This window comes from Eubalaena glacialis, chromosome 3 (genome assembly GCF_028564815.1).
Source record: "Eubalaena glacialis isolate mEubGla1 chromosome 3, mEubGla1.1.hap2.+ XY, whole genome shotgun sequence".
Lineage (NCBI taxonomy): Eukaryota > Metazoa > Chordata > Mammalia > Artiodactyla > Balaenidae > Eubalaena > Eubalaena glacialis.
Window position 1 is genome coordinate 60,872,788 of NC_083718.1, and position 25,655 is coordinate 60,898,442.

Sequence of the window (25,655 nt, forward strand, 5' to 3'; positions counted from 1 at the left end):
TAAAAAAAAAAAGTAAATAGGCTTAAAAAGTGGAGAACTGTGCCTGAGACCTTCATCACTGCATAAGCAAACTGGCATGGCCTCTGGCATTTTTCTAATCTTCACTTATTTAAACTCTTAAATAACATCTGGTCAAGTTCCACATAGAGCTTTAAAGTCTATAGACTAATTTTTCCCATGAGTGCTCTGGGAATCAAACAGCAAAAGTGGCTAAAGTTAAGCAACAGAAGAAAGGAGAAACTGATTATAGATAATTCAAACTTGTTATCAGCCTAATAATAGTCACTTAGTAATACTTCTAGAAAAGGAAATCAATTCTTAAGATCACTGATCAACAGCCAAATAACTTTCTTTCTCTCTCCAGCTAAAATGGTGCTTATTACTATTATACCATGAGATAATTAAATCCTCTCCTTCTCTAGTCACAAATTATACTTTGCTACTTAACTCACTGTGCAAAGTGGATTGTGCTAATTCATAATAAAGCTTACCTTTGGCTAAGTTCCTCCAGATAGCGACCACTGAGAGACATGTTAACTTCTAAGGCTTTAATACGGTTATTAAGTCTCATAAATACTGATTCCTTCTGGTTTGATCCATGTACAAGATTTCCATTAGCATATCCTAGATCTGAAGAATTTTGCAATTCAGCATAAAAATCTGTAGCTGTCCTCTGTAACCCTCTTAAAAGGGCATCTTCTGGAGACTGTTCTTCCTCTTTTGCTTCAGGTAATGAAGAAGAATCCACAACAGGAGTCAAAATTTGCTTTGGTGTGTCAGCTATGTTCATTTTGGCTTCCCCATCTTCACTGTCTGGCACAGTAGCTGTGTTTACAGGTGACACTATTGTTTCAGATAGCTTTGTGATAATTTGCATGGAGTCTTCTTTTACAATATTATCCATTACTTCATCAAGTTTTTTTGTTTCATAGGTCACAGTTGGTTTCTCTATAGAACTAAAACTCTCAGACCTTTTTTCTGTTTCATTATCAACCTCAACAGAATTCTCTTGGGGAATCACTTGTGATGGTGTACGCCCTGCCTCATATTTAATAGGCTCAGATACTTCTATTTTAGATAATGAATTGATTTCCGGAGTAACATCTAAGAGAAGAGACTGAGAAAGAGTTTGAGGATGGCTTGGTTCAAGTTCAATTGCATCTAAAGTGTGATTAATCAAACCTCCCTGGTGCACACTACTTAAGTCACCTAGAACAATAGTTTCAGCTTTCTTTTCCTTACTCTTACTGTCTGGTTCTCCACCTGGAGGTTGCAATACTGAAACATCTACTGATTCTTCAGGAAGTACTGATGGTGATTGAGCTGACACAAGATACTCCTTTTCTTTACTCATAGCAGTTCTGCTGCGTTGCCGATAATGAGCAACTCTAACTGAACACCATTTATATATGTATTCCGAAAAACTAGAAATACAACAAACTGTGGTCAGTTCACTGCAAAATATTTGTGTCTCTGACTCAAACCAAGGTGACGTTTCATCCTCTTGTTCACCACTACCCAGAAGGGTCACTGTAGAAGGACTTGCCTCCTCTTCCTCTTCTTGAACTAGCTGTACAATGGGACCCTCTTTCGTAGTATCTGGTGATGATGGCTCTGTGTCATGTACAAGTCCTTCAGTAGTTACAAACCTAGAAATACATATCCATAATTATGTTTAAGGAAAATAAATGTATCATACATAAGATAAAAGGAAGGCTGGAAATACAGAAAACACTCAATTTACTTTGGATGAATTATTTCCCTTCAAATCACTTTCATTATAAAAACAGTATTATTCAGAAATGGTAACAGAAAGATAATTTATCAAGTGACCAGCCAGATAATTCAAATCACCATATTTACCAAATCAAATTTTTCTTTAAACTCTGTTTAAGAGTTGTTTGTATGTGAATATTTCCATTTACTGAACGTTTCATGTAACTTTCCTCCTCCCATAAATATTCACCAATATTACAAGCCTCATCACCCCTTATATCAGAAATTGAGCTACCCAGAGCTAGTCCCAGAGCTAGAACCAGAAGGCAGGACTCTTATTATGAATGCACTTTGTGCTTGAATATCCTACTTTCAAAAGGCAACTACTGTTGACCCTTGAACCGTACGTGGGGAGTTAGAATTGCCGGCCTCCATGTGGTATAACTTATAGTCAGCCCTCCATATCCACAGTTCCTCTATATCCATGGTTCCTCATCCACAGATTCAACCAACCAAGATCATCTGTACTGTAGAATTTACTAATGAAAAAACGCCATGTATAAGTGGATCCGTGCAGTTCAAACCCATGTTATTCAAGGGTCAACTGCAGATTTCTCAGTTGAAATTTCTCTATGGATTATTATTTGAGGAATTTATGTTTATAAATTTATATTTATAAATTTATAAATATATATTTATAAATTTATAAGTTTATATTTATAAATATATATATAAATTTATAAATTTATATTTATAATATATTTATAAATTTATATATTATTATTGAGGAAATCATCTATGGATGATTTGAGGAATTTCAACATGGCATTACACAAACACACACAAACGATTATCTGCCAAGGGAGAAGAAACATATCCCCACTCCCCCCAAATAATCTCAGTATCACCTTGGCTAATTTTCAATTGTTGAAAGCTAAATACTTAACCATTTTAATGAAAATCCTGACTAATAATAAACTAGTAGTGCCACTAACTCAGTCCTATCTTTGGGCTCTGGAGTATGTGTGTAGGGTAGGGAGAGTGGGAAATGGAGCTGGTGGGAACAGTGTTATAAATTATAATATCTGTGGTCCCTTCCAAGATAAAGATAATGAATTTCCGGGTGCAGCCCTTGCAGCACCAAAGGTATAATTTGAGAAAACAAAGTAATTTCAATACCAAAAAAAACCCTTCATATGCAAATTTTCCTGCTGTGAAACACTACTAAGAACGCCAGGAAATGTCTTCAAACAAAGCCTAATATCACAACAGCAAAAGTAGGAATAAAAAAGACAATATCTAAAAGCTGGACTTTCATCTTGTTGATAATAAAATGGTAAATGAACTAAACTGAAACATAATTAGGCTATGCTTCCCTAAATAGATGATATAGATACAGATATCAATATACAGTCACTATACAACATTTCTTACATACTCAGGTGGTATACTGCTTATTATCTACCAAATAAACTATAACAGTAAAAAGGAGGAATGTCTGAAGAAGGGGAGGGAAAAAAACTAAACTGAATTAATTTGGTAAAAATTAAGTTATATACCATATATACATACACCCTAATCAGAGTTACACTTTAAAAAACTCAAACCTGGGAAAAGAAAGTAAGTCATCTTTTCATAATAACTTTAAGAGTGATACCCTATCATGGATTCTTTTATTTTATTTTCTTCAGAGGACTGCCATATAACCATCAAAAAGAATTTAAGACAAACATACATGAAGAAACATTAAGAAACAAACAATTATGCAAGAATATCTACTAAAAAACAAACTCTAATATAGGAAAGTAAAAACTGCTACATTAGCCTGATGTGATACCTTTCAACAAATATTCATACATATGTATGAGGGGTGAATATGTATATGTATATATGTGCGTGTGTGTACATATGTGCAAAATGAAATTAATTTCATTTAGTTTTGAAAAATAAGACATACTATTGATATATGTTATTAACTAAAGAATTTAGTTACAAAACCGGGACAGCTCCACATAACTAGAAATACCAAGAATCTCTATCCCAAAGAGATTTCTTAGGACCTTCTAGGGATCAATAGCACATAATGTTATATATTTCACTCTGATCACCCAATAAATATCTTTAGTCACTTTCAGGATTAATACAGGAAAATACAAATTTGACACTGTGCGCTTCAAAGCACAAAAATCTCATTTTTTAATTAAGATTGTACTTAGGAATTACAGCTTGAAGCACACCCACTGGAGGTTTCATTAGTTATAACCTTGAACTAACTGCTTCTTGTTCAAATATCTTATCCCATTAAGCAGAGTTCCTCTGAGAGAAAGGGCTGTCAAAGTTTACAGGGAGTATATCCAACGAAATAAACGGAAGCTACATTTGTAATAACTATATCGAAATTATCCCAATTATTGTCCCAATAACCCAAATCATTAATGAGCCTATCTATTATAGATCAGAAGTTGAGATACCGACAAACCTTAATCACCTCTGGTAGAAAGGACCAAATAAGGTTATTTCATATGTTACCTACATATATACATCCCTGCCCAAAGTACCCACTGCAACCTGGGAAAAGACCTGTATCATTCGATTTCAGAAACTGAACACTGTAAGAGTATGCTGTGTGGCAAACAAATCATTTAAAAATCACTGCTCTAAGTATTTCAGGTACCCTTTATAGCTTTCTAGGCATAGCACAGATACTTAATCAACGCTTTTAAATTTGAACTTAATAAAAACAGACCTTTAATATTTGTCCTCAAACTTATACCTGCAGAGTTAGGTTAATTATGTGCAACAAGGAAAAGATTAAGTATTGTAAATCATAAAAGTAACACATAAAATCAAAACAACAAACATCTGGTCTGGAGTGAAGTGAATTCCCAGTACCCAAAAAGCAACTCAAAGATGTTTTAAGTGGCTGTGGAATGTCTGTCCCATGATCCAGAACTTTCTATAGATAATAATTTCCTACAAGTTACAAGTACCTTTTTATGTACAAGTATACTTAGCTTTCCATTTTAATAGAACTCTAATATCACAATATAACTTACTCATGTGATGGAACAGGAGTTGAAACAGGAGCTGATTCAGGCATTTTAGGTGCAGTTGAGGCAGTGGCATTCTCAGATATACTTTTATTTCCTATTTTAAGAAAGATGTCCATATTGAGTTTAATTTTAAAAAGCTATACCATGAAAATATTTCACTATAACAAATAAAGGACTTTAGTTTCTCGAGAGAGAAGAAAAAAGTCAAATAGGTTTACTACTGCAGACTTTGTGGGTTTTTTTCATCAAAGTTCTTTTGGAAAGAAATAATCGTAGAAAGTCACAACTACAAGTAGTGCATATTCTTTCTCAGCTTCTCAGATAATTAAAGCAAGTAAGATGACTATGAATTTTGTGTAATCTTACATGATTAATAAGACACCTGAGTTACTAAAAGAGAATGAGAAGAAATAAATGGGTCATTTTAAGTTTGCACTTGGAACTGAATTTTTTTTATTGAAGTATATTTGACATACAATATTATATTCATTTCATGTGTACAACACAGTGATTTGACATTTGTATACATTGCAAAATGACCACCACAATAAGTCTAGTTACCATCTGTCACCATATTGTACTCCCCATGTTGTACATTACAACCCCATGACTTACTTATTTTATAACTGGGACGAAGTATTTTTGAAAACAAAAAAGGCAAGATTGTTTCTCCTTGCTAATAATATTCTTATTTGACATTCTTTAAGGAAATAATTGCTTTCTTAATTGAACAGCTGTTTGATAAATAAAAGCATACTTTAAGTACCTCTAGAGCACCAAAACCTCAGGAAAGAGATAAGGGATAAAATCATTACTTCTATGGCAGGGAAGAATCAAAAAACAAATTCATGATTTTATATAGACAGAATCCTATTTATTAAAGAGAACTTGTGAAATTCAAATGAACAATGAATAATAGAAGACTGGTAAGTTCCTTTCAATGGTTTCTATATTTCTAAATGAAAAATCAAATTGCTTGGCTTATTAATTAATTTTACTAACTAGGAAGATCCCTGGAGTATCATATATTTAAAAGACCCATAAAATGATTAGGTACCTTCTGTCAGATCTTCAGTTTTTGCTCCCAGAATATTAGCGGCAATATTCACCATATTTAGAATGGCATCTAAAACAAAATTCAATCAGAGAAAAATAACAATACACCTAAATATTTTCATAAAACTCAATATCAGATAGTCAAAAACCATTTGTAATGGCCTTTTTTCATTTTTTGGACTAATTACCTTTTTGCTCACCTTACTATGTAAGTCCAATATAGGACACAAATTTCAGGCAAAAAGTATTAAGCATAAATCTGAATTTTTATGTTCATAAAATTTAATTATACTTTTTTGTAAAACTTCCCCAAACCTTTTAGCAAACACTACCTTCAGCATATTATAAAATTCAAGTATAATTCAACATATAGCCTGTACTGAGATAGGAAAGAAATGTGACAACCAAAATTTGTATTTTATAGAAAAGTCTTTTTTTCTTTAGAAAGGGGTTCTACAGTTTAAATCAAAAACAAAAAAGCCTGAAGAAATAAAAGTTTTTCCTAAACATGTGACTATCATAGGTAAAAATAAATGAAATGGGAAGATTATTATCCAAAGGGCAGCAGAAAGACTTTATTTTCAACTATGAACATAAAATACCTAGGTAATATGCTTAAATCCAAAATGACACTGCATAGAATCATGTATTTGATGACTTTTAACAATGTTTTATGGCCAATAAATGACATAAATTCTTTAGTGAACTGGATGAGTATGGGCAAGGGCAGATGAATTGAAAGTCAAAGTCATAAAACTTAGCTGGCTGGGAACAGAAGACTTCCTTCTAGTAATATAATGTAATTTCAAGGGAAATTAACTTCCAACTCCAATCTAATCTCTGAAATTCTATTAGAAGTTAATTCACCAGGTATTTATCCTATTAAAATACTAAGATCTGGCAGGGGCTACATATTAAGCCTCATCAGTTTTTTCCATTTTAGTTTCCTTTCCTAAAAGAGATCCATAGAGTTTTCATCACACTTTCATGAAAACCATAGATGTGAGAAGTACGAAAGGATCTAAAGAAGGAAAAGCTAGCACATCAGGAAGGCTGGGAACAAGCCAAGCACTGTCACCTGGAGCTGATACTGTAAAGATATGCTTTATGGCAGGTAAAAATCGTATATTTTAGACTTTTAAAAGTGATATCTGGTAGACAGTTATTAATTTTAATCTTTACATTAACTATGATTCTATATTCTGAAAGACAACAAGCAGTGGTACTTTGTTTCCAATCATCAGTTTGACACACAAAAGCTTTATATTTGCTTTTTAAATATCTAGGATTACAGGTCAACCTTGCCCTTTGACCTGGCAAATTGTTAAACAGAGAAGCAGTCTTGGATCTTGGGCTAAAGAGATGCCTCAGCATGAGATAAAAACAGGAATGGAAACTCTATTTTCTTACAAACCAAGATAAAGTAGCAAAGGAAACTCTGTTATTTCCTCATAAATACAATTTTAATGTCACCCAATACTGCAATAGTAGTATGTGATCCTCTACTTAGCCTGACAGCTGAAGTTCAGTCAAAACTGACGGCTTCACAGAACCCAAATTTTGTAACCAAGTCTATATTCTAAGACCCTTGTGCTTCAAAGGGCAATCGTACCACAGATTTCAAACTTTCTGCATTTAAATTTTCTGGTATTATTATTAACAATTAAAAAAAATCTGTTATCTATTAATCTGTGTAGAGAAAGAAGCTTTAGAGTATTACTTTTTAACCTGAATTTTAATACTAGTACCTACAATAAGGAAGATTTATACTACCCATCATTTTAAAATATTATTATCGTCATTTCAGGGGGCCACTTGGTAACAAAAGCAAAATCTGGCAAATTTTTTCTTTCTCAGCCCATCTAACCTGTAAGAAAGAATCTTCCTATGTTCACAGAACACTGACAAATATAATGTTTTTCTTTTGTCTTTTGAGAGAAAGCAGCTTTGTGAATTTTCTTAACCATTCTCACTTTGCGTCCAAACACGTGACTGCTTGTCATGACGATAATCTGGCCACTAAAAAGCCTTCAGAAAGGCTAAAGGGTAAAAGTATAATTTGGAATATAGTGCCAAACGAGATACCCGTCCTTAATTTCTCATGGATTAGCCAACTCCTTTCTCTTTGAGTTGGGCAACTATTCATCCCATCCCATTCCTTTAGGGATGAAATTCTCCTAGGGACCAAATATCAATATGTTATACTCAGTCTCCAGCACACCAATGGCTCTTTTTGAGACAGAAAACAAACTGCCTATGCTACAACACAAGACAAACCAATGAAAAAACTACTTCCTCCCATGTGTACTGAGCATGCCTACCTTCATTCTCTTTTCCTTCTAGGACCTTAAAATATAAAAAATACTCTGACTTAAAGCAAAAACTATACTTTGTCTTAAACATATACAGAAACGTAAACAGAAACCTGGACTTTAGCAAATCTGATGATTCTAATAAAATGCAGACCATATATAGGAGTAAACGCAGACTTGCAAGAATATCAAAGTAGAGAGTGGTGAGGAAGATCCACATGACCAAGCACAAGTAGAGCAGAGTGATACAAAGAATTTCTGGTGATATAAAATATTTAAATGTTCTGGTTCAAGAATGTAAACAAAAGATTCAGGCAGAAGAGTTGCCAGAACTGGCATATGTAAAAGCCAAGAATGCTGCTCTAAAATAGTAGTTTCTCCCTTTCTGGCAGTTCAGTAAATTATGTAGTATCAAATATGTCTAAATATGCAGCATGCATGCTCTTTGACAACCAAGTCCCATCAGAAGCAACATACTCTGGTGACATATATTTCCTATGACTACTAATTGCTCAACAACAAAAAGAAAAAAAGTTTCTCTTTAGATTAAAGCCACAGGATTCTGTTTTGAAGACATTACATAAATATTGAAAATAAATTAGGTGCAAAATTGGCCAGTTTCAAGCTAATTTAGAAAGTGGTGATGATTATAGTCAAATTCAGACATTACAGTGCCAGAGACTAGCTCTTTGGCCTGATTCCGCATTGTTATTTACGCCTTAAAGTTATACTACATTGGAGGCAGTAACTAGGTCAGGCTCAAAACCAGTCCTAGACTGTTCAGAGAAAACTAGAAGGATACAGGTATAGAAGGCAGCAGTGTTAGGTCATGCCTATAAACTTTATGACAGCAGTCTTATCACTCGGTTACTATTGCCTCTCTTGTTCTGAAACTTCAAGAAATAGAGATCTTTTTAAACCCCATTTTTCATGCTTAGGCTCAGCTGACATCCTCCCACCCATCTTGTCTCACTACACAAAATCTTTCAACATCTAGAACACTGGAAGGTAAATGGACTGTCCTTCCAGAAAGCCACAAAAAAGAAAAATGATGTGTTACCAAGAAACACACCTTCAAGGAAAAAGATCCAAAGAGTAGGATCTAAAAAAATTCTATGTCTCATTAATTAAAATAATACATTAGTCAGAGAAGTGATTACAAATAGGGAAATGTCCTCCACTGAAAACGTTTTAATGGTGTCTTGGAGTTAATCCCATAGGAAGATAGAAAAAGAAAGCAAGAATATCAACAGTTTTCCCTTATCTAAAACTTCTAAGTCATTACTTCTGGAAGGTGCCTCTTCCTTCCCAGTAACCATTGGATACTAGAGAGCTTTTAGTCTGGGGCTATTTTCTGACCCCATAAAATAATAATTCCTCCTCACAGCTAAGTCAGCATTACTGAGCTATGATATGATGACTATTACATAACATAGTTTTTTATTACAAATTTAAGGACATGAACAATAATATTAATATCCAGATAAATAAAATAGCATCATTTTTTCACTCCTAAAAAACTATACACCATAGCAGTGAATGAGGCACCTGTTTTAATGCTATCATCAGCTAGATATAGCTAAGGAACCTACTTAAAAGTAGTCTATAATATCTAAAATGTCAGTTGACTGGCAATAGAGTAAAACAAAATATATTGAGCTAATCTGTAACAAGGCTAAATATAACATAAAAGCATTCCCTTTATGCAGGTATTTTTAACACTCTTCTTCCTATTCCCTAAAAAGCCCACTGAAATCTATAGTCTTCTATGGAGAGGAAGAGGACACGAAGAGAAGAAAGGGAAAAAAAGATGAAAAGAAAGAGAAGTGACTCAACTCCATATACTGTAGCCACTCAAATATCTACCTAAAGTATATGTACTACTGGTTGAGTATCTTAAAAAGCTATAAGGACAATGTACACACTGAGATTGGGATTCAAGCAATTCAACTCACTAAAAGAGAAATGCACAAATAGTTTTCTATTTTACTAAGACTTACTTTCATTAAATTCAATTATTAATCTCCAAATAAAAAGAAAACTCCTTCCAGTAAGTTCCATATTCTTCAGGAATAACCAAAGATAACAAACATTAAATATACCTACCTGCATTCTAACAGTAAAGCTAAAGTGTCAGTCGGTAATGGTCTTTCAAGGAGTCTACTTAGTTAGCCTACCACTAAGTTCGGATAATAGGTTGGCATGACAAGAAATTAAACAACTAGTATGTTAGTCAGTGTTCTTTTTAGTTTACAAAGAGTATATTGTTATTGCTATTATTGTTACTGGTTGGGAATCATCATTATTATGAATAAGAAACAGACTTTATGTTTTATAATTAAGTAGGAAACCATACCCATACATTAACAAATCCTCATTTGGTAGGATTTCACTGATGAGTACCACCTCTAAAACTAATTCCTTTCCCATCCAGTATGATTACCCAGACGCTCTTACTCATATGGTCTAGGACCTCTTTAATAATTCTTTCCCCAAGTAAATTCATAGTCCATTCTTCACTGTAAGGAATTTGCCTAAAAATATAGCTGCTTAATTTTAGTAGAAGAACCAACTTGTGCTTGCATTTTTCCCTCTCTTCTTTGTTTTCATATATTCTTCCTATTTTATTTCCATGGAAATACTTTTCAAAAGTATTTTCTTTGATTTCAACTCAAAGTTTAACACTGGGAGAGTAGGAGCCCCCTAAACTATACCACAACAAAATGTTCACATATGCCAGGAAAAAAAAGTTGAGAAATACTTTAATTATAGTGACTAGCAAAACCCAAAATACTCACTTGTAGCAGAACCAAGAAGGTTTTTTGAGGATTTATCCTCCCCAGTATTATAATCCAGTGGGTAATCTGTTCAAAGAGAAAATGAAGGTACTTACGCTAAGAACTATCTCCAATATGTTTAAAAGCTCAAATTATATCCCGTCAAAGTCAGCTGACATTTAAAACAATTTTATAATTTTTATTATACATCTAAAACACACTCACAAACAGAAAATGAAATTCACAAGCTGTTTATCAAACAGATATAAACCAAGGAAAATATTTCTACTGCTTACCAAAATTTTAATCACATTTATAAGACTTTTATTCAAGCTTTCAATGTAGTTTACCAACCCCTAGTAAATGTCTTCACTTCACTTATGGGAAAACTAGGGAAGGGAAAAATTAGGTATTTCAGACTACAGTTTAAGACATCTTAAAACAAGAACTGGATAAAGTAGAAACAGAGGGTATCATAAAACGTTCTCCGACCTCTGCAGGTTCATGGGAGTTTCTCAAAAACTCAGGCCTCAATATGCTTGCTCTGAGGCTAAAGGCAAATCAAAGAAATTAATTTTCAATTCTACTATTTCAGTTGCCTTATGAGTAACAGGTTTTTGGGGCTGGCATAGGGATATAAACATAATTTATAGCACTGATGTTATCGAAGGGAGTTCCAGTCACAAATAACTGATTGATAAGCTTGGAAAACAGCTCAATTTACAAAGCAGAAAATTATTTTAGAAAATACGTTTAAGAAAAAATTAGTTACTAGGATTAAAAACAAGGAAAAAACTAAAGACAACCATCATATTGATTTTTTTAAGTGACCTACATTTACCCATTACCATTAGATTTTAAAAAGCAAAAAATAATACATAAATAGTCACTGTTTTAAAGTCACTTACCATAGTCCTCATCAAATAGTTCTTGACGTTCTGACTGGTACTGGGAATCAGCAATCTCTTCATATTCTTCCACCATGCTAGTGCCAAATACCCTATTAACAACAATTTCATTAAAGTCTTTCAAAACTAAACAGTTGTTAAGACTCATCTCTTCATAATAAATGACAAAACATAATAACTTTGGTTATGTTTTGAGGGCCATTAACTTCTGGACTCAAAAATAATGACCACTCTTTCTCAATCCACTGTTTCCATTAAAATGTTAATCTATTTAAGGCATTTAAAAATACAATGACTAAGTTTTGTATCGGTCTAAAATGTTTCCATATATTGTCATCATATCAAGCAAGCTAAATCGAACACATAAAATGAAGGTTCTTTTTTCTTAAAGGAAATTTTTACATTTTTCTAAATGGTATTCAAGAGTAAGAAAGGTATAGTAGCTTATATTTCTATGGTGTTATCTTCACGTAGTAGAACATTATTTCTCCACTTTAAATATAGTGGGATTTTTATGTATCCCTTTTTTTCTTTTTAAACCACTCAGTAAATTTTTTTGTTCTGTATTACCTTATAAGGCTTAATGGACAAAAGTGCTCTGATCCAAAATGTGATACCAACTCCACCTAAAGAATAAAAGCACATGAAATGGGAAGCCAGTACAGTGCATGTGAGATTATCTAACAATATATTCATTTTTTCCTTATAACATTTCTAAAAATAAAGTCCTCGTTTCCCCAAAAATCAATACTTGTAAAGTTTTGCTTTTTGCCATGAATAATATGCCATGCCCTGTTATTCAATATTGCAAAAGAGAAGGTTGCTAACCTTTATGTACTTGATGAACATCTGAAGCAAGAGAAAGGAAAAGAAAAAGAAATCAGTTCCAAAGTCTGGATAACATACCATAAGCAACATTTAATATTTGTAAATTATTATATAATTAAGGAATAGAAAGCAATGTACTGTGATGGATAACATTGTAGTACTCTTATTTCTTTGCAGAAACCAAAGCAATGATTTAAATTTTTACCAACACAACTAGAAAGTATAGTCTAACTGTAATGAAATAAATTAACTTTAACCTAAAATTCATTGCTGCTGTTTTATTTATCCATTAGATATGAAAGCACTCTAAAAGTAATTAGTAAAGAGTATCTAGAAATAACCTGTTTTATATTACTTTAAATATTATAGATATGTTATCATGTATATACCCACATATGAATTTATATATTGATACATATGCAGCTACACATATCTATGAACATTCATATTGATAAAAAAATTAACTAGCATAATATGAAATATTTATTCTTGCACAGTACTGTATACACATTGTTTTAGGGAAAGCATGAATTTTTGATATGCTATGCTATTTCAAGTATAACTTATAGAAGTATAAGATATTTATCAATACATTTTAAAAATATAAATTATTAAAAAGTATTTTGTAAATTTGGATTTAGTTCTTTTGGGATGAGGAAAACCCAGGTAAACTTATATAACATTTATCAGTATAAAATGAGAATCAAAAGTAAATATTTTTTGCTTTTAGACTTAATTCTACCAAAAAGGGCTTTTAAGAAAACCAATCATCAAAATGCTCTATAGTCTCCCATCATAAAAATGACAAAGTAGGGAGTTTTATATGGCATTTTTTGTATCACCAATAAAATGTTCTTCCATTATTAACAAGGTAGATGATATAAAGAATGATTCTTGGAACTATTTCATAACATGTCAGTTGTCTTAATTGTAAAATTAGGTATACTTGTTATCACCTGCCAAATTATTTTTAACATTTTTTTTCCTCATCAGCGTAGAAACTGTGTTATATAAAAAAGTCATTAAACAACTGTTTCAGTATTCACTTTAAAAGAAACTGAAAATGTACCTTCGACTTTTCTGAACACAGCTGAATCATTAACTGAGAATATCAACTGTACTTTAAAAACAGCATTTTTATAAAAGCATTTTTATACGGAGACTAGGAATACTACAAGTTTATCCATTTACAGAAGCCAATTTAATACATGCTTAAAAAAGACATAGACAGTAAAATCCCAAAAGACAAGTAGGTAGCTATAAGTTTTCACATTTAAAGAAGAAAAGATTAGAAAGAAAATTAGAGCTGCTGTCATTCCAAAAGGTCTTATTATTAACACAGTTGTACTTTAAGGTATGGCTGTATTATTTTAAAGAAAAAAAGGAAGAAATAAGAGGAGTAAGAAATTCCCATATTTTGTCTAAATTCAATTCAAGAGTGATTAATTCTACTTTGGTAGATAATTCCACCTCTACATTGGGGGAGGAAGCAGCAGGAATTTATTTATTTTTTTTTAATTTTTATTGGAGTATACTTGATTTACAATGTTGCGTTAGTTTCTGCTGTACAGCAAAGTGTTATGAGTTATACATACATCTGTTCTTTCTTAGATTCTTTTCCCATATCGGTCATTACAGAGTATTATAGAAGAGTTCCCTATGCTATACAGTAGGTCCTTATTAGTTATCTATTTTATATATAGTAATGTATATGTGTCAATTCCAGTCTCCCAATTTTTCCCTCCCCCCACCCTCCACTTTCTCCCCAGTAACCAAAAGTTTGTTTTGTTTCTGTTTTGTAAATAATTTCATTTGTAGCATTTCTGTTTTGTAAATAAGTTCATCTGTACCATTTTTTTTTTAGATTCCACATATAAGTGATATCATATGATATTTATCTTTCTCTGTCTGACTTATTTCACTCAGTGTGACAATCTGGAGGTCCATCCACGTTGCTGCAGATGGCATTATTTCATTCTTTTTTGTGGCTGAGTAATATTCCTTCGTATATATGTACTACAACTTCTTTATCAATTCCTCTGTTGATGGACATTTAGGTTGCAGCAGGAATTTAAATGGTTAAAACTTTATTTGAAATTGTTACTTAGACATAATATTTCATTTGAGTATACGAAAGGCAAAAAGCCAAAATGATAAATAACTAGATATGAAAATGGAAATGATCTTAGATTCTAATAATCGGACCTGCTTTAAAGAATGCAGTGACTAACTGATTTGGGTTTTAAAATATAAAGAAATATAATACTATAAAGATGACATTTTATATCAAGACTCCAAAAATATTATGAGTTATAATTTGGAATTTCATTAGAGCCACAGATATCAAAAAACTAGCCTAGGTTTCCAGTTATACAAAAGGGACTTTATTAGTATTTGTCCCATGAAATAATATATCCAAGTAAGAATTGTTTTATTAAAAGGAATATTGCAGTAAATTTCCTCTTAATTTTTCTTATTTCTAAACAGGTGAGGTACAAAGTATGAATAACAGGTATGTTTCATTATAGAACATAGTTCTGCAAATATAAACATACCTTCACATATTTTGCATACATCTGTTCATCTAAAGGGAAACTCTGGACATTCCTCTCATCTCTACCATGGAAAGTACCCAGCTTAATCCATTTATTTGTGGGGTATCTAGAAAATATAAAATATAAATATTCCTTTTTAGAAAATCATAAATCACACATTGAGAGGTTCCATCACATTTTCAAAAGAGATCCTATGCATTATTTTTCCCCTCTCCAGGTAAACACACTCACTTAACATAGTTTAAATATGAGTTAAGCATCGAGTTGAATAAATACATTTTTTCTTCCAGCTAAACTCTGACAGGTTCCTCCTTATGAGGAAAGATGGTCTTGAAAAATTACACCATTATCAAATAGAAGACAGAGGAAGACAAAAGTAGGACCAGGACTGCTTCTTGGGGTTTGGGAGGGCTTCCAAGTAAACTGGAGGTTTTAAAACAGAAAGTAGCCAAGAGATTGTTTTGGAAGAAAGAGGTACTACTCTTCATGTACCGATAAGTGTGTGATGATATGAAGTGTAAGTACTGGTGGAAAGGGAAAAAGAAAAAATCCTTTACTATAATATTTGAATTTCACAGGTTATATAGCTTTTCCCCCTTTAAAAGGAAATCTAATGTAATAGCCCAAAACTATTATTTTTGTTTACTACAGCATTTAAAGAATCCCTCAAAGTAACGAGTGTTCTCTCATCACATAAAAAAAAACACTTTAGTTGTCAAAGCTGAATATTCATTTGACATATAAGAAAATTACAGCTTAGAGAAAAGGAAATGATTTGAGCAAGATTAGTAAAAGAAAAATGAATGAGAGATCTTGAGAATTCATTTCAAAAACTGTATATAGGCAATGCTAAGTGTGGGGTGGGGGAAGAAACACCACAGAAAACCCTTAATGATCAATGATAAAAGAATGGTAAAATAAAAAACAGCATCCTACATGGTATATTATGGGCACTCAAAAAGGATTTATGGAAGGAATAAACACCTCCACTGGGAGGAAAATATCAAGTATTCATTAAAAATGATGTGTTTAAAACACAAAAGGATATTCTCAAGATGTAAGCATTAAAAACTGACTTTTTTGGTAGAACAAATGTATAGAAAAGACTGGAAGGAATGTATTAAAATGCTAATACAGTTATCTATGGTTGATAGGATTGGGGTTCTCTACCAAATTCCTTACAATGTATGTTTATTTCTCTTATAATCACACATATATACCAAAGTTTTTAAAATATACTTTAACAAAAATATACCTCATGATATAAAATGCTCATGTATGTTTTTAATAACTTTTTAAAGAATATCTGGAAGCAATAGGGCATAATATGTTAAAAGTAAGGACTTTAAAGTCATACAGATCTACATTTGAATCTTGGTTGTCCAAGTCACAAGTCATGTGACCTAGGCAAGCTACTTAATCTCTCCTTGTCTGTTTCCTCATCTCATAAGGGAATAATATCAGAGGGTTGTTATAAGCACTATATAAGTTAATGAAAGTAAACTAACAAGTGCCTTTCCTACAATAGTATTACTACTGTTCTTACAAATTGATACAAGTTGCTTAAAATAAAATAAAGTTTTAAAATGTGACCTGTTTTTAAATTTTTATTCTGAAAATCCAATATAAACTCTGTAGAAACCAGCTTTAGAATTTACCTGTCACTGATAGAAACCAGAAAGTCTTTAGGAGTAGAAGAAAATAATTCATAATTTGCAATATCAAACTGTTTTACTTGAATTGGTTCACAGAGTTCAATAACAAACCTTTAAAAAGAACACAAGACAATTATTTAGATAAACCAACCAAAATAACAGTTCATATTAAACATGACATTAACAGCTTACATAAACTAGACCTCCATGAAGTTACTCATTAAAAAAATGTAAGGAAGGAAGAGGATTTGCAACCTTGGTTATAAATAAGGAACACCCTTAAGTATTTCCCAAGCATATCATTAGTTGGAAAAAAAGATACTAATTTTGTCCTATAATATTTTTTTAGAAGATTCTTTTCTAATGACAAACCTCATTCTTGGAGAAGGAATGACTTGACTAAGAACAGCTAGTAAGAGTGTAACCTGACCAGTCTAGAGGGCAGTTTGGCCATATTGTCTCAAAAGGTACCACAGCCTTTGATTCAGCAATATACTTTTAGAAATTTAATCTATGGATACATGTCTCCAAATGATCACCCTTGAATATACATCTTAATAAATATAACAAAGCACAGTTTATAAGAGCAGGGGGGGAAAGTCAACCTAAATGTTTAGCACAGAGCATTGATTAACAAATTATGGCCCCACCCAGACAATGAAATACCAAACAGTTATTAAAAATGGTATTAAAAACTATACATTCCATTTATATAAAAATCTAGAAAATATAAACTAATGTATAGTGATAGAAAACAGATCTTTAATTGCTATGGGGTTAAGGCTGGGAGGGAAAAATTATCAAGGGGCATGAGGACTTTTGGGGGAGATAGACATGCTTGTTATCTTCATTGTAGTGATGGTTTCATAGATGTATAAATGTCAAAACTTATCAAATCGTACACTTTAACATTTCGCAATTTATTTTACATGCAGTTTTTTATGCCAATTATTCCTCAATAAAGCTGTTTTTAAAAATACAACAAACTAGTAAATAAAACAAAAAAGAAGCAGACTCACAGATATAGAGAACAAACTAGTGGTTACCAGTGGGGAGAGGGAGAGGGAAAGGAGGAGGGGAAATAGGGGTAGGGAAGGGGAAAAAAAGGGTTATTATGGGATTATATGAAATCATGTGTATGAAACTTTTGAAAAAAATGATAATTGAGATATATATATTTATGGACATGGAAAAGATGCCACAAAATATTGCTGTTTAGGAAAAAATTAAAAGTATGGTTCTACATGTGTAAAATAAAACTGCATAAAGCATGGCATTTAGGGAAAAGAAATACTCATGACATCTAGCACTCCAATACTTTAATAAACTAATTATTATATCAAATGAGATTACATATACTGACAATTTAATGTTAAATAAATTAAAGGCATTGAAATTAACATATTGTGTTCATCCTGGAAAGCAACAGAACTGAGTTCCAGGAGATGGTAAAAACAGCCATGATTCAGAGAAAAGCTCATGAAAAAAAGGAAACTAACATTAGCTGAATGCTTACTCTGGGTCAGATACCATGGTAGATGATTTATATCCATACTTTGATTTAATTCTTACAACCAAACTGCATAGGACACTATCTCCATTTTATAGAACCATTCAATAATCACTAATTGGTTACTTCACATTTTTCCTTTCTGCCTTTTTAGTAACAGAACCTGTCCCCCCCTCCAAAGATGTAGCCAAGCATACGGCCACCCATCAAAGACTGTTTTTCCCAGTCTTGGCAATGTTGCTTAGTTATGGGTCATGGGATGTGAGCGGCATGTCCAGTGCAACTTCCAGGTCAAGCCTTTAAAAAGAAGCTGCTACCTCTCCATTTGCTTTTTCCTACCTTGCAGGCTAGAATGAGGATGTGGTAGGAAGAAATCATCTCAGCAATGCAGGCAGAGACAACATCTCAGGGGTGGTAGAAAAACATGACAGAAGGTGTGTGGGTCCTTTAATTGTTCTCTGTTCCCTGCATCACCTACCAGCTTGAGGTTTTTATGTCAGAGAAAATTAAATATCTATCTTTTTTAAACCACAGTTACCTGGTCTCTGTTAAAGCAGCAGAATCAAGAGTCCTAACTAATAGTCAGTTAGCCAATAAATAGTAAAGCTAAAAGTCAAAATAAACATCTATCTGGCTCCAAAGCCTAAACATTGTCCATACCACCACAACACCCTGGGGAGAGGAAACTAAAGAAAATCAGACTCAAGACTTTGCTTTTTATTTACAATGGAGAAAATAAATCTAAAAGAGCACTAAGAAGAAAAAGCAAATTCTCCTCTACCTCCTTTTTTTGCATACAATGTTCTCAATTTCTAAGAAAATAGGAGCTATATTACTAACAGTTAAAATAAACTTTTGGACAAATGTATTTCCAGGTGTAAAGAGTCAATTCACCGGGCAGATTTAACAATTCTAAAACTTGTATGAAACTAACAGACTCATAAAACATTAGTACATATGTAATTATTCCACATGAAAGTTGATTTTAAAATGCTTTCTTATCTTACTGCCTCATCTTTTATATTTTCTTAGAGGCAGACAACACTGTTTGTAAATTAATAGAACTACATAAAAAGCTGACAAATCTAATTTCAACATACTTCCCTTAATTATTTATAGGTCAGGAATTTTAAAAGATCAGTACAGTAGCAGATCTAAACATAAGAATAGTTTGATAAAATACCATGTGTCAAAATTCAGATGATATGAACATACTACCCACGGCAATCTACAAAATCAATGCAATCCAATGGCATTTTTCACAAAACTAGAACACAGAACTTTAAAATTTATATGGAAACACAAAATACTCCGAATAGCCAAAACAATCTTGAGAAAGAACAGAGCTGGTGGAGTCACATTCCCTGACTTCAGACTATACTGCAAAGCTACAAAGAAAAGATCTTTAAACAATAAGAGAATACCATAAACAGCTTTACTACAAAAACTTTCAAAATGGATTAAAGACAAATTCCTAGAAAAATGTAATTTACCAAAACTAACTCAAGAAGAAATAGAAAACCTATATAGTCTCATAATTATTTCTTTTAAATGTAATTTTTAAAACTTCCCATCTATTCACACAAGTATAAAACAGTGTATGCACAAGCTTATTTATAATAACTGGCTGTCATGGCAAAAGATTATAAACAACCCAATAACCATCAACAGAAGACTAGTTAAATCTTGGTACAATCATATAATGGATTTTCATGCAGCTATCAAAAAAAAAATGAGAAAGTTTTATGAGTGAAACAGAAACATGACCAGATATTTTTAAGTTAAAACTTAATTCAAGGTGAGATAGTAAGTATAATATGCTACTGTGAAAAGTGAGAGATAAATAAAAATCTCTAATTTTTTGCATAAAGAAACTAAAAAGATACCTAAAAATTTAACACTGAATAGGAAGATAGATGACAGATTGGAAGTATATTTCTCACTGTAACTCCCCTACCTCTTTTAAATACCTTTTTGGGTTTGAGCCACGTGACTATACTAAGTATTTATTTTTGAAATCACATACTTAATTTAATTTAAAATTAACATCTTCCCAGAGGCCTGGAAGGTTTTACAGTTGAGTTCCAAACTTAGAACATTGAATCTTGAGAAAAACGAACAAAGCTGGAGATATCATGTTCCCTGACTTCAGATTATACTACAAACCAACAGTAATCAAAACAGCATGGTACTGACACAAAAACAGACAACAGATCAATGGAACAGGATGGAGAGCCCAGAAATAAACCCATGTACTTATGGTCAGTTAATCCATGACAATGAAGACAAGAATATACAATGGAGAAAAGACAGTCTCTTCAATAAGTGGTGCTGGAAAAACTGGACAGCTAAATGTAAAAAAATGAGATCAGAACACTTCCTCACACCATATACAAAAGTAAACTCAAAATGGATTAAAGACCTAAATGTAAGACCTGAAACCACAGACCTCCTAGAAAAGAGCATACGCAGAACACTCTGACAAATCATAGCACTATTTTTTTGGATCTGTCTCCTAAGGCAAAAGAAATAAAAGCAAAAGTAAACTTAAAAGCTTTAGCACAGCAAAGGAAACCATCAACAAAACAAAAAGACAACTTACTGAATGGGAGAAAACATTTGCAAATGATGACTGATAAGGGGTTAATATCCAGAATTTATAAAGAACTCATACAATTCAATATCAAAGAAAACAAAGAACCCAGTTTAACACATTATTTTATTTATTTATTTTTATTTTTATTTTTTGGCTGTGTTGGGTCTTTGTTGCTGTGTGCAGGCTTTCTCTAGTTGTGGTGAGTGGGGGCTACTCCTCGTTGTGGTGCGCAGGCTTCTCATTGCGGTGGCTTCTCTTGTTGCAGAGCATGGGCTCTAGAGCTCAGGCTCAGTAGTTGTGGAGCAAGGGCTCAGTTGCTCCGCGACAGGTGGGATCTTCCCGGACCAGGGCTCGAACCCGTGTCCCCTGCATTGGCACGTGGACTCTTAACCACTGTGCCACCAGGGAAGCCCAACACATCACTGACTGGGGGATTTTTGCAGAAACTAATGCCTGTGGCCATAATACGTCTCTAGTCAAAAATGTGTTAACAATAGGCAGAAGACTTGAATAGACATTTTTCCAAAAAGATATACAGATGGCCAACAGGCACATGAAAAATGATCAACATAGCTAATCATCAAAAAATGCAGATCAAAACCACGATGAGATATCACCTCACGTACGTCAGAATGGCTACCACTGAAAAGTCTACAAATAACAAACGTTGGCAAGGATGTGGATAAAAGGGAACCCTAGTACACTGTTGGCGGGAACCCTAGTACACTGTAAAATGGTGCAGCCACTATGTAAAACAGTATGGAGGTTCTTCGAAACACTAAAAATAAAACTACCATACGATCCAGCAATTCCACTGCTGGGTATAAAACTGAAGAAAATGAGAACATTAATTTGTAAAGATACAATACGTGCACCCCAATGTTCATAGCAGCATTATTTACAGGAAAAACTGGTGCATGAAAATATGTTCAGTCTCATTAGTGATTAGGGAATGACACCTTTCTAGGATCTCAGCCTAATTTGTGAAACAATGTTATTTCTAATATCAGCAACCTCACATAACAGGTGCTCAATAAACATAGAAAGAATGAAAGAAGGAACAAACAAATGAATGAACAAATGGACAAACTATCAAATGAACAAGAAGGCTCAAAATCCTAAAATGTCAATTATCTTGAAATTCATCTAGACATTTGATACAATTTCAATAAAAATGCCAGCATGATTTTTTTTTTTAGAATTCAACAAGATGATTCTAAAATTTAAAAGAAAAAACAAAGGGACAAAAATAGTGAAGATACATCTGAAGATGAGGTATAAACTTATTCTACCAGATATTAGGATTTATAAAGCTATAATGAGACTGTGTGATCTTAATATACCTTAGGTGGGTCAACCCAATCAAATCAGGTTAAATCAGTAAAGGTGTTCTGAGGTTCTTTAATTATACAATGAAAAGACGCATAAATGGATGAGCAAAAAGTAAAATATACAGTAAACACACATACACGAATACATGCTGTCTGCAAAAACATTAAAATACAAACGGGTAGCTATGATCACTTATTCTGTAAACCAGAATAAAACAAAATGATTGCTTCGTATAACTTCATCCCAGCATGTCTTTGCTTAAAATACAAAATTTTAGAGCATAAAAACTGAGTTGTTACTGACTACAGGGGCTTTTACAAACAAAAACAAAAACCCAAAAATAACATTTTGATTATGATCTCAGATAACTATTTCCTCAAATTCAGTTTCCAGACCAAATGGCATATGGGAAAATTAAGTTTTTTAATATTATCCCTTAATGCCCTTAAATAGCTTGGTGTTAATTTTCAAACTGAACTTAAATATGTATATTAACAAAAGGAGTGAAAACCAAAAGTAGAAAAGAATAAGCATTATCTTTAAAGAGTTTCTCTTTAAATTAAAAAAATTATATATATATATTACTCAATTTGATGGTGGTGATTTACCTCAATTCTTTTTTAAAACAGCTGCTTTTGATCAATGAAATCAAGTAATCTAATAAAATTGCTGGTATATCAATTTATTTCCCACATAAATCGGTTCCTTTGCCTATATTCTTAGTTAATGGCAGAATCACAGATCCAAGCAGGGAAGCCAAAATCAAGGGAGATTAACAGATGCCTCTCTCTTCCTCACATCCAGTTACTAACCCAGAGCTGTCAATTTTATCTGCTATACACATTTTTCAGATTCCCCTCTCTTCTTTATCCAAATTGCCAACGTCTTAATTAAAGCCCTCATTTCTCACCTGATCTATGACAACAGGTTCCTAACTGGTTTCCCTGCTTCCAACTGCATTATGCTGTAGGCCACCTTTTAAGGATAAGCCTTCCTAAAACGCCAGTGAGGTCATGTCATTTCCTTACTTAAAACAAACACTACCCTCCACGGTCTTTAAGATAAACTTCAGAAACTTTTAAGCTGGGTATGCGTAGCATGGAATGGCCTGGTTATTGCTAAACTGACTCTGCTGTCTCATCTTCCATGATTACTCTAATTGTACCTCTATTCTTGTAATCACTAAAATAACTTCTTCAGGTTGCTTCTACTTATAGTTGCCCAGAAGATAAATATGCTCCTTTTAGCGCTATCCCCTTATTCTTATAGTTCCTGAATTCCTCTGCCTCCCTCATCTGTGACTTCCTATGAATTCAAGGAATTCATCCTTCAAGATTCAGCTCATGAACTACCTCTTCTAGCAAGCTCATCCTCTTCTGCAGTTATATATCATCTCTTTTCCTATAATACCTTTTCAGCAGTACTTTTTATACCATTTGATAACTGTTTAACTAGATCTGTCAATTTTTTTGTGTGACGTCCTTAAAAGGAAAGGCATTTTTGTCTTCAATTTTGTACCCCAGGACTTAAGGTAAGTACAGTACCAGCACCAACCAATCATAAATGCTTATTAAGTGACTATATGAACAAATCAATCTAATCCCCAAATAAAAGCTTAATATAATACATGTATAGAGTACACTTTATTAAATTTTATCTTACTTACCAAATTTTTGTGCTGCAAGGATTCAACATATAAAGATCCATATTTTCTATAAGAATAGCAGATGTGCTCTATTTTTAGAAAGGGGGAAGGGAATAAATTACTTAAAGAAAAAGATTTATTTCAACTATCAAGCTTTCTAGGTTTTCTATATTTTTAGATCTTAAAATACACCTAAGGCTCTGAAACATTCACTTTGGGAAGAAAGCATAAAAGTGGCTAAAATTTACAAGTTTTGTCTATACTGTGCTAAGTTAGCCTTATAACAAGACATTTAAAATTAAATGTCTGTTACTATAGGGGAAAAATTATTTTTCTATTAGCTATTTCCTTCTGTAAATTTCACACAGGTTTTAAAAGTTTAAAAACAGAGTGTATGCCCTTCAGTAGGTGAATGGATAAACTGTGGTACATCCAGACAATGGAATATTTATTCAACACTAAAAAGAAATGAGGTATCAAGCCATGAAAAGACATGGATGAACCTTAAATGCATATTAATAAGTGAAAGAAGCCAATCTGAAAAAGCTGCATATGGTATGATTCCAGCTATATGACATTCAGATAACACTAGGGAGATAGTAAAAAGATCAGTGGTTCCCAAAAGTTGGGGGAAGGAAGCAATGAATAGGTAGAGCACAGAGGATTTTTAGAGCAGTAAAAATACTCTGTATGATACTATAATGGTAGATCCATGTCATTATACATTTGTCCAAAACCACAGAATGTTTAAGAGTGAACTCTAATGTAAACTATGGACTTCAGGTGATAACAATGTGTCAATATAAGTTCATTAACTGTAACAAATGTACCATTCTGGTGGGAGATGTTGATAATGGAGGAGGCTAACAGGCGTGGGGACAGGGGGTATATGAGAAATCTCTGTACCTTCCTCTCAATTTTGCTGTGAACCTCTAACTGCTCTAAAAAAATTGTCTTTAAAAAGAAAAAACAAAAATAGGGTGCAATGTATCAAGCAATACACTAAGAATTCATGCAAGAAAATGTCTTTAAAAGCATAATCCTGCATTTATTAGTGGGTTAGGAAAATAGCTCATGTTAAAATACAGTTCCCAGGAAACCACTGTTTATATTTAATAAAGTCACTAGTTTTCTATATGTACAGAAGAATTTTACACTTCAGTACCTTGGCTTCTGGGTTAGCCGCCAAAATTTTGGCACCACATTCTACTGAAGCATAATTATTTCGATTTTTCTGGACCTTTTTTGTGGCATGTAGACCTCCATTAGAAGATGGATGCATTGACTGACCTGCAGACAAACCTTATTATGAACATAGATATATGATGATTATGATTGAAAATACCCAGAGCAAACAATCTCAAGAGCAACAGGCTGCCATCTAGAGAACAGGTTTTAATGCTTAAGAGAATATTTTAAAAACCCACATGAAAACCAAAATGCTTCAGCTCAATAACTTTAAAATATCCCTAATAAACAAATTAACTACAAAAATCCACATTACTTGATTTATGCCTAGTACAATTCACAAAATGAAGCTTATCCATGAAAATCAAAACTTTCTGCATATACATTTTATTCTATTAAGGATGAATGCTATCCTTCTATCTCTAATCCTAATCATAATTTTTAACTCTGAGATTTATTTTACAACAACAAAAAGAAAGTGTAATAATTTAGTCCAATTCTGTTTACAGTTTAAAGCTTTATGA

The 25,655-nt window shown here is 32.7% G+C and overlaps 1 protein-coding gene across 2 annotated transcripts in view; it reads right to left on the bottom strand.

The window, feature by feature from the left end:
• The window catches only part of SUCO (SUN domain containing ossification factor), a 72,743-nt gene that overhangs the window by 18,467 nt on the left and 28,621 nt on the right, over window positions 1-25,655 (bottom strand). The window contains exons 8-18 of one of the 2 annotated variants that reach the window (XM_061183100.1): window positions 25,109-25,233; window positions 23,965-24,032; window positions 16,864-16,971; window positions 15,206-15,311; window positions 12,651-12,671; window positions 12,393-12,448; window positions 11,823-11,914; window positions 10,936-11,001; window positions 5,827-5,895; window positions 4,773-4,863; window positions 492-1,649 (exon numbers count right to left, since the gene is read on the bottom strand). In XM_061183100.1, the coding sequence (XP_061039083.1) occupies window positions 492-1,649; window positions 4,773-4,863; window positions 5,827-5,895; window positions 10,936-11,001; window positions 11,823-11,914; window positions 12,393-12,448; window positions 12,651-12,671; window positions 15,206-15,311; window positions 16,864-16,971; window positions 23,965-24,032; window positions 25,109-25,233 (1,960 nt within the window). Of the gene's footprint in view, window positions 1-491; window positions 1,650-4,772; window positions 4,864-5,826; window positions 5,896-10,935; window positions 11,002-11,822; window positions 11,915-12,392; window positions 12,449-12,650; window positions 12,672-15,205; window positions 15,312-16,863; window positions 16,972-23,964; window positions 24,033-25,108; window positions 25,246-25,655 lie in introns of both variants that reach the window. The other variant, XM_061183101.1, reaches the window with a different exon arrangement.